The 10,442-nt window shown below is 38.4% G+C and overlaps 1 protein-coding gene across 1 annotated transcript; it reads left to right on the top strand.

Annotated features, from left to right (window-relative positions):
* Positions 1 to 7,182: 7,182 nt before the first annotated feature.
* spp2 (secreted phosphoprotein 2) lies at positions 7,183 to 10,289 on the top strand. Its single transcript, XM_034217240.1, has 6 exons — positions 7,183 to 7,344; positions 7,414 to 7,541; positions 7,682 to 7,804; positions 8,112 to 8,228; positions 9,924 to 9,972; positions 10,120 to 10,289. The coding sequence occupies exons 1-6, from the start codon at positions 7,293 to 7,295 to the stop codon at positions 10,215 to 10,217; spliced, it is 567 nt and encodes a 188-aa protein (XP_034073131.1). The 5' UTR covers positions 7,183 to 7,292; the 3' UTR covers positions 10,218 to 10,289.
* The last annotated feature ends 153 nt before the right edge of the window (positions 10,290 to 10,442 follow it).

The following is a 10,442-nucleotide window of genomic DNA, read 5'->3' as shown; positions in this document are numbered from 1 at the left end:
TACTATACTATGACCTTTCTGATATTTTCGACATACTGTACGATGTTTTCTTTTAGCATTTCTCCGACATTGGTTAGGGTTATTTTTTTCAACATGCTATATTATGACTTTTCGGTCATTTTTAACAAAATAAAATACCACGCCTGGTATCCACACACTATGCCGTGCCTTATTATGGCATCAAATAATTGTTTCGATTATTTTGTTGCATCTTTTTTTTTTAAATCGATATACATTCGACATATATCGACTATGTCGTTTCAAATGTTTTTAAATGCTATATTATGACTTTTCTGTCATCGTTATCGTCATACTATACTACGCCTTGTTTCTACGCACTAAACCGTGCCTTATTTCCACGTTAAATACGATGTTTCCTCCGACATTGGTTAGGGTTATGACTTTTTTGTCATTTTTTTCAACATGCTATATTATGACTTTTCAGTCATTTATTACGAAATAAAATACCACGCCTGGTGTCTACACACTATACCGTGCCTTATTATGGCATAACATATTTTTTCCGATTATTTTGTTGCGTCTTTCATAAAAAATCGACATCGTCATCTTTAAGGTCCAAAAAGCCAAATGAGCAGGTCATAAGCTCTACGAAACAAGGATGTCTCAGGTCAGATGGCGCAGAGGGATATGTGACGGGTCAGAAGACCTGAGGTTGTGTGTTCGAATCCTCGTGATGCTCAGTGATTTTTAAAGAGCTTTACTCAAAGTGAAGAGGATAAATGCGCCCAGAGAATAGGGTTTCATGTACATGAGTTGGTGGCTATCTGGGTTTGTTCTCGGCACTTAGGCGCCTTAGTGCGCACTGAGGCGCCTAAGTGCCGAGAACAGATCCGCTGCTTAGCATGTGCGGGGTTCGAGTCTACTAGAGGCAAGGTAGCTAATAAAATAGGTCCAAAATAGACAAATAAAATAGGCCAACAAAATAGGTGAAAAGTAGAATAAATAGAGTTCCAAGATAGGAAAGGTGACCAACTAGAAAAGCATCGAGAAATACGGGTAATGTAAACATTGAGCTCAATTAGGGGATACAATAAATGAGTCTTTTCTAGATACTTAACTCTGACCGTTTGCACTATGTAATGAGCTTACTAAATGAAAGGCTTATCTCTCAGGTCAGATGGCTCAGAGGGATAGAAGACTGACCGTGAGACTGCAGGCTGTGGGTTCAAGGCTTTTCAGGTGCAGTTGTCTTGGATGAGACGACAACTCATGATCTGCCCATTATTTTTATCTGTCTACGAAAATACTCGCATCTCATACTTAAGTAAAAGTAATAATACAGCAGCGTATGGAAATAAGTTAGTTTAGTAAGGCACAAAATGTTTATTTAAAAAAGTCACACTTAACTATGTAATTATTCAAAAGTAACAATAGTAGTCACAACATTTTTTTTAAAGTTACACTTGAAAAAAGTCAGTATAGTTTGTCTTGAAAATAAGTAAAGTACATAAAACACATTTCATAAAGAAGTACGTCAGATCAAATGTAATAAAGGTCGTATGTCATCTTTTTGAAATGTTATACTATGACTTTTTTATATTGCTCTACATGCTGTACTATGACTGTTCACATCTTATGTTAAACAAACTATACTACAGCTTTATTTCTAACAACTATACCATTACTTTTTATTCCAGAAATTCCATACTATGACTTTTAAAAGTTGTTCACAACATATTATAGTGTTTATTTATTACTTAATACATTTATTCCTGTGTTTATGTATTATTTAATAATAAATACACACAGGAATAAATAATGATATATATAATAATAATAAATGTAATAATTATAATAAAATGTATTATTTATTATTTGTATGTATTCAGGCATTTATTTATTCCTATATTATTTTGTTAATTTATTCCTGTATTATTCCTGTATTATTTTGCTAATTTATTCCTGCATCTATTTGATCATGCCTGTGTGAGATTTGAACCCTATTTTGTAGTCAGGTAGTGGACCTACAGTCCTTGACTCTAACCTCTAAGCTATTTTGTCTCACAAACTTTCTCGGTGAATCCCAGACTGAAGTATGTATCATTCACTAGAAAGTGCTAGGGCTGTGTGTTTTGAGGCTCAAACGTGAGATGGAGATGTCAAATATGCAAAGGAACATCCAACTCTCTCAGGTCAAATGGCTCAGTGTGGTAAGAATGACGGTTGGTAGCCCAGAGGTTCTTGGTTCGAGTCTTGTGCGTTCCAGATAGATTTTAAGGCGTCTTCACCTTAAAGAAGAAGTCAAATACGAGTAAAAACCGAGACTTCTCATCTGGTCCAATGGCTCACAGAAATAGAACAATGGTTGGTAGACCAGAGGTTATTGGTTCAAGCCTTGTGCGTTCCAGATAGATTTTAAGGTGTCTTCACCTTAAGGAAGAAGTCAAATACAAGTAAAAGATAAGAGTTCTCATCTGTTCCAATGGCTCACAGAGATAGAACAATGGTTGGTAGACCAGAGGTTCTTGGTTCGAGTCTTGTGCGTTCCAGATAGATTTTAAGGTGTCTTCACCTGAAGGAAGAAGTCAAATACAAGTAAAAACTGAGACTTCTTCATCTGGTCCAATGGCTCACAGAAATAGAACAATGGTTGGTAGACCAGAGGTTATTGGTTCAAGCCTTGTGCGTTCCAGATAGATTTTAAGGTGTCTTCACCTTAAGGAAGAAGTCAAATACAAGTAAAAGATAAGAGTTCTCATCTGTTCCAATGGCTCACAGAGATAGAACAATGGTTGGTAGACCAGAGGTTCTTGGTTCGAGTCTTGTGCGTTCCAGATAGATTTTAAGGTGTCTTCACCTGAAGGAAGAAGTCAAATACAAGTAAAAACTGAGACTTCTTCATCTGGTCCAATGGCTCACAGAAATAGAACAATGGTTGGTAGACTAGAGGTTATTGGTTCAAGCCTTGTGCGTTCCAGATAGATTTTAAGGTGTCTTCACCTTAAGGAAGAAGTCAAATACAAGTAAAAGATAAGAGTTCTCATCTGCTCCAATGGCTCACAGAAATAGAACAATGGTTGGTAGACCAGAGGTTGTTGGTTCCATTCTTGTGCGTTCCAGATAGATTTTGTGCGTGTTTACAGTTAGTATCCTATTGTTCCTATGTTGGTACAGTTGGGAAGGTTAGTATTAAGAAAGTTAGTATCCTATTCACTCCCCCCCGAAGGGGGGGAGTGAATAGGATACTAACTTTCTTAATTAAGGAAGCTTCCTATTGGTATCCTATTCACTCCCCCCCCCCTTCGGGGGTTAGTAAGTTAGTATCCTATTCACTCCCCCCCGAAGGGGGGGAGTGAATAGGATACTAACTTTCTTAATTAAGGAAGTTTCCTATTCAATAGGATACTAACTTCTTAGTTATTGGAGCAGATGAGAAGTCTCGGCTTTTACTTGTATTTGACTTCTTCCTTAAGGTGAAGACACCTTAAAATCTATCTGGAACGCACAAGACTGGAACCAATAACCTCTGGTCTACCAACCATTGTTCTATCTCTGTGAGCCATTGGAGCAGATGAGAACTCTCGGCTTTTACTTGTATTTGACTTCTTCTTTAAGGTGAAGACGCCTTAAAATCTATCTGGAACGCACAAGACTCGAACCAAGAACCTCTAGGCTACCAACCGTCATTCTTATCACCCTGAGCCATTTGACCTGAGAGAGTTGGATGTTCCTTTGCATATTTGACATCTCCATCTCACGTTTGAGCCTCAAAACACACAGCACTTTCTAGTGAATGATGCATACTTCAGTCTGGGATTCACCGAGAAAGTTTGTGAGACAAAATAGCTTAGAGGTTAGAGTCAAGGACTGTAGGTCCACTACCTGACTACAAAATAGGGTTCAAATCTCACACAGGCATGATCAAATAGATGCAGGAATAAATTAACAAAATAATACAGGAATAAATTAACAAAATAATACACGAATAAATTAACAAAATAATACAGGAATAAATTAACAAAATAATACAGGAATAAATTAACAAAATAATACAGGAATAAATTAACAAAATAATACACGAATAAATTAACAAAATAATACAGGAATAAATTAACAAAATAATATAGGAATAAATGAATGCAGGAATACATACAAATAATAAATAAACACTGTAATAAATATATTAAATAATTCATTTTATTATAATTATTACATTTATTATTATTATATATACCAAGAATTTGTTTATTTGAAATCAGATGCAAACAAACTGTCACGGACCCTGCCGTGTTATCTATGATTACTATACGCTTTTCGTTCATAATTTCAGAGGGAGGGAGGGAGGGGGAGCGGCGCTGAGGAACAGCAGAGTGCGGGTTGACAGGTGTCTGTGTTGATGCAGAGACTGGCTACAAGTGTCTTAGCTAGGTTCAAGTTAGACAACTAATGTCTGGGTAGTGTTCATGACTTCATGTTTATGTCATCTTAATGGTTAATCTCAATGCACACACATTTCCCGTGCTTTCCAATAGTTTAAAATAGTTTTATTCCACTGTTAAATGACATTTCTGTGAACTGATATTTGTTTAGTGAGCTTATTAGAGGATGTTCCCTGAAAGATTGTAAAATGTCAATGAAGATGTCAGACTTAATTGGTTAATAATTGCATACAATACATGGAATTTGTGTGTGTGTGTGTTCCAAGTGAATCTGCGGCCCCCTGGAGGCCAGTACATCAATTATGTGGCCCCCACCACCATCAAAGTTGCCCATCCCTGATCTAATATGTTGTGAACAACTTTTAAAAGTCATAGTATGGAATTTCTGGACTAAAAAGTAATGGTATAGTTGTTAGAAATAAAGCTGTAGTATAGTTTGTTTAACATAAGATGTGAACAGTCATAGTACAGCATGTAGAGCAATATAAAAAAGTCATAGTATAACATTTCAAAAAGATGACATACGACCTATATTACATTTGATCTGACGTACTTCTTTATGAAATGTGTTTTATATACTTCACTTATTTTCAAGACAAACTATACTGACTTTTTTCAAGTGTAACTTTAAAAAAATGTTGTGACTACTATTGTTACTTTTTAATAATTACATAGTTAAGTGTGACTTTTTTAAATAAACATGTTGTGCCTTACTAAACTAACTTATTTCCATACGCTGCTGTATTATTACTTTTACTTAAGTATGAGATGCGAGTATTTTCGTAGACAGATAAAAATAATGGGCAGATCATGAGTTGTCGTCTCATCCAAGACAACTGCACCTGCAAAGCCTTGAACCCACAGAGTCTCACGGTCAGTCTTCTATCCCTCTGAGCCATCTGACCTGAGAGACAAACCTTTCATTTAGTAAACTCATTACATAGTCATAGTGCAAACGGTCAGAGTTAAGTATCTAGAAAAGACTAATTTATTGTATCCCCTAATTGAGCTCAATGTTTACATTACCCGTATTTCTCGATGCTTTTCTAGTTGGTCACCTTTCCTATCTTGGAACTCTATTTATTCTACTTTTCACCTATTTTGTTGGCCTATTTTATTTGTCTATTTTGGACCTATTTTATTAGCTACCTTGCCTCTAGTAGACTCGAACCCCGCACATGCTAAGCAGCGGATCTGTTCTCGGCACTTAGGCGCCTCAGTGCGCACTAAGGCGCCTAAGTGCCGAGAACAAACCCAGATAGCCACCAACTCATGTACATGGAGACCTGTTCTCTGGGCGCATTTATCCTCTTCATTTTGAGTAAAGCTCTTTAAAAATCACTGAGCATCACGAGGATTCGAACACACAACCTCAGGTCTTCTGACCCGTCACATATCCCTCTGCGCCATCTGTCCTGAGTAGGGCTGAACGATTAATCGATTTTAAATCGAAATCGCGATTTGAAATGATGCGATTAACAAATCGCAAAGCCTGCGATTTTTTTAACAATTTTTTTTTTTTGGAATTAAAAAAAATAAAATAAAATTCTTGTGTGTCAGTCATCCACACCAATCAGAAGTGCTGTGCTCCACATGTACCAGCCATTGTTAATCAATCAGAAGTAGCCCATGATAGAAGGTGATAGACAGATTGATCCAATCATCTGCAAGTGCTTTTGAAAGTGCCTGCCCTTTCCAAATGGCTCCCAATGGAGCTTTCCTAGATGGTTTCTGAGTCAGGTTAGTAATGCTCCATCACGTGTTTCTATTACAGGGAGAATCTTAAACTGAAGCTTGACTTTAAAGCAACCCAACGGAAGTTTCATGTAAGTTTAGTTTTTTCACTCGTAGCTCGGGCTGAGGGGGTGCTAGAGACGGGAGTACGTTGATACGACCTTCCAAGCCGGAGTTATGGCCACATTTTACAATAAACTTCCGTTGGGTCGCTTAAAAACAAATATCGCAATTCGAATCGCAATCGCAATATTAATATATAATATTTAGAAAAATCGCAATTAGATTTTTTCCCAAAATCGTGCAGCCCTAGTCCTGAGACATCATTGTTTCATAGAGCTTATGTCTTGTTCATTTGGCTTTTTGGACCTTAAAGATGACTGCACCTGATAAGCCTTCAACCCACAACCTGCAGTCTCACAGTCAGTCTTCTATCCCTCTGAGCCATCCGACCTGAGAGGTAAACCTTTCATTTGGTAAATTCATTCTCAACTTTGGGTTGGAGATTTTGAAAACTCCTGCGCCTCATGAGGATCGAACCCAAGACTTCAGCTTACTCAGTGTTGTATCACTGACTGTTTGCACTATGACTTGTTTTTCTCACATTTTCTTTTTGTGACAAAATATAGCAAACACCAACAATAGCTGTTATGTCCTACAATTGCACCACAAACACCTTCATGTAAAAACTTTTCTTTCTAAAAAAACTCATTTTATATGAGGGGGAGGACCCTTATCCAAAGATATGTTTAAACTATCCTCCCCTGGCTATAACTAAGCTTACAGTTCCAGTTTTGTAATAAGTACATGCATGCACGTCTCTCTGAGCCATCTGACCTAACTGGGTAAGGTAAGGTTTTTCATAGTTCTAGTTAGTAAAATCCTCTTTTCATATAAAGGGGGGACCCTTATGTAAACAATTCAAGTTTGTGTCTGCTGAATTTGAATCACAGTGCTCTCTTAATTCAGGACATCACCCTGGGATCAATACTGCTGAACAAAGGTTAGCAGGTATTGAGTGAAAGAAGCGTGACAGAGAAGGGGAGGGAGTTCATTTGAAAGGTTATTGAGGGTAAAAGGAGGCGCATAGGGCTGCTAGAAAAAAATCTGGATATATTTAAAAGGCAGAAAATGAAAGACAGGTTTTAAGTTTTGGAGATGAAGTCCTACGTGCTTCTGTTGGCGCTGCTGCAGGCTGTGCGATGCTCAGGTGAGTGGATCTCCGTCTGCAGCACTTCATGAGGAGACTCAGTGACAGACTTTCTCCACATCTATGCAGGAGTCCCTCTGTATGACTCTGAGCTGGGGACCGTGGCAGACAGGGGGCTCACAGCAGCTCTAGCCAGGGTCAACTCTGTGTACGCTGTCAGCCATCTTTACCGGGCGACTCGAAGCTCCGTCACAAAGGTCAGCACATTCAACCTTAAAGGACTGCAGTTTCTGTGGTCATTTTTTAATTGTTGTTGCAGGAAATAATTGCAGTGGCTATTTACAGAATAGAGGTAGTACTTTGTTTTATCTTCATTATAACAAATATCACATGCCAGGTGATTCCCATGGGCCTGATCACCGTAGACCTGCAGATGGTGTTTGGCATTAAAGAGACGCAGTGTGTGAAGGCTTCAAGACAGGACCCCCAGACATGTGCCTTCAGACCCGGATTCTTTGTGGTGAGATATTCAATGTCAGGGATCTTATTATGGTTTGTTTTAGATTGCTCACACATGGGTGTAACACAAAAAGAGAATGCAACAAACGGCACAAAGCAAATAAAACATGTGTCCTGCACTTATCAATGCACAGAATATGATTGTTGAATGAATGTTAAAGTGTACTTGTACAATACTCATATCTTATCTCTGGGAAGGACACATGTTGACAGACTGCTGCAGCCCACTGTTTGAGTTGGCACTGATTTACTGGGACAGAGTGTGCTGATCAGATCTGTTCTGCCTTGTGAAAAATACTTCACTGCAGCCGACCTTCTCCTGCTCCAGTCGGCTTCGAGTGTCGGCCACCAACTCCACCCAGGTGGTGTCTCTCAAATGTGGCCGTGACTCTTCCTCCAGCTCCAGCTCTGAGTCCAGTGAGGAGGTGAGGACTAAAGGGGGGAAAGTAGAGCTGACTTTGACACTAATTCATCAAGCTCCTTATCCATTATCCATTTTTTTCTTCGTGGAGAAAGTTAAGGCATCAATGGACAGGGGTGGGGTTGTGGGGGCCGTGTTCCTTGACTTACGGAAAGCTTTTGACACTGTTAATCACAACAATTTATTGCAAAAAATACTCAACTTAAATTTTTCTATAGAATTCACCAACCTCTTTAATTCGTATCTTTCATCTCGCTCCCAATGTGTTCAAATTGAGAACCATAAGTCTAGTGCACTATGTTTGTCAACTGGAGTACCGCAGGGCTCTATATTGGGCCCAATCCTGTTTAGTATGTACATAAATGATCTGCCTTCTGTGTGTGGAGATTGTGATGTATTAATGTATGCTGATGATACAGTTGTTTTTACTCATGGCAAAACCGCAGAAGAGGCTGCTACCAAGGTCACTGATGTGTTGGAGAATATTACATCCTGGCTTAACAATAATTGTTTGCAACCAAATGTCTCAAAGACAGTGTGTATGTTCTTCTCCAAGGGCCACAGCATTATAACAGAACAAGATGTTTTCCTTTCTGGAAGGAGACTTCAGGTTGTCTCGGAGTACAAGTACTTAGGAGTACATATTGACACAAACCTCAATTTCAAAACCCATATCAAAAAGGTCTGCAATAAAGTAAAGTTCAATCTGTCAAATTACAGATACATTAGAAACTTCTGCAGCAGCTAAGCTATACCTTCACTCAATGGTCCTCTCCCACATCAACTACTGTCTGATCAGCTGGTCTAGTGCACACTCTACAGCTCTAAAACCACTGGAATCACTGTATAAACAAGCACTCAAAACACTAGACAAAAAGCCATTCCGGTATCATCATTGTCACATTGTTAAAAAGTATAATCTGTTCAGCTGGGAAAATCTCATAGTTTACAAAAACATCTGCTTAGTTTATAAGATCACTCGTGGGTTGGCTCCTCCTCCTCTGGCTGGCTTCATCAGCCTAAAGTCCACCTCAACCAGGGCTACTAGAGGTGCGGCTAGGGGAGACTGCACCATCCCATTTAGGAAGAGCGCATTCAGCCAGGCTGTCTTTCATTCCACGCATCCCATCAATGGAAATCAATACCACAACCAATAAGAGAGTCCTCATCCTACTACACATTCAAGCACAGTGTTAAAAAGTGGCTCATTGAAAACCAACAGTGTCAGCACTGATGTGTGGGTGTAGGTGTGTGTATGAGTTTGTATTGGAAATGTTTTATTTATTATCATGACTTGCTCTTATCTGTATTCAGTGATGTCATCTATTGTAAATATGTACAATGGTATAACAATGTTGTGGTATTTTTATTATTGCTTTTAGGATGTCTATCACCATCTGGCTATCTGGACTATCGATCAAAACTAGCCTTTTGGCTAATTCGAGTACTTTTACATGTTTTCAATATGTTGATTAATGTACACTGTCCCTTGTTTTAAATAAATCAATTCAATTCAATTTTAAGCCATAGCAAGTCATATATGATATAACCTATATTAACGTGGACAATAAAAGTCTATTTGAAGGTTTTCCATGAAAATAGAACAGCATTTTTAATAAATGAAGCCAAACCCTTAATAAAAGGTGAGAACGTGGAGCTTTCTAATCAATGTAAGCAACAATATTATGTTGATTCACAGATGTTCTCAAGAGGGAGACAACAGTTCAACGACCCATTTGCAAATCAAGGTAAGAGCATTTCAACTTTAAATAGTGTTTCAATTAGATTTATTATAATGGTTTTCACATGGTCACAGTGCTTGCCTTGAATATTTCAAAAATATATTTACAAGGGCTGTATTCAGAGTGTTTAACTAACCTTATATCTGTCAACAGTCCCATCTCCTCCACCCGTCCTGCCTGCTCGCTCCCTCCAAAAAGAGACGGTAGACGTCCAGCCTCGAGGCGACACGTTCACCAGCTACCTGGTGTGAGACTTCAGCTCACTCTGGAAACACTTAAGTGCTGATGACAAACTGGAAGTAAAAACTGAATTTGCACACCGAGATTGTTGTCCCTTTTTATTATTATTCAATTGTGGAATTCTACTTAATGATTCCTGACTGTTGGAGGTAATAGTTCAATCCCCATATCTGCTAAAATGTGTTAGTTGTTTTTGTCTTAGTGAACAGTCTTTAGGCTCCATCTAGTGGTCTTAT

The sequence above is a fragment of the Gymnodraco acuticeps genome, unplaced genomic scaffold, assembly GCF_902827175.1.
Source record: "Gymnodraco acuticeps unplaced genomic scaffold, fGymAcu1.1, whole genome shotgun sequence".
NCBI lineage: Eukaryota > Metazoa > Chordata > Actinopteri > Perciformes > Bathydraconidae > Gymnodraco > Gymnodraco acuticeps.
This window is presented reverse-complemented; position numbering and strand designations above follow the sequence as displayed.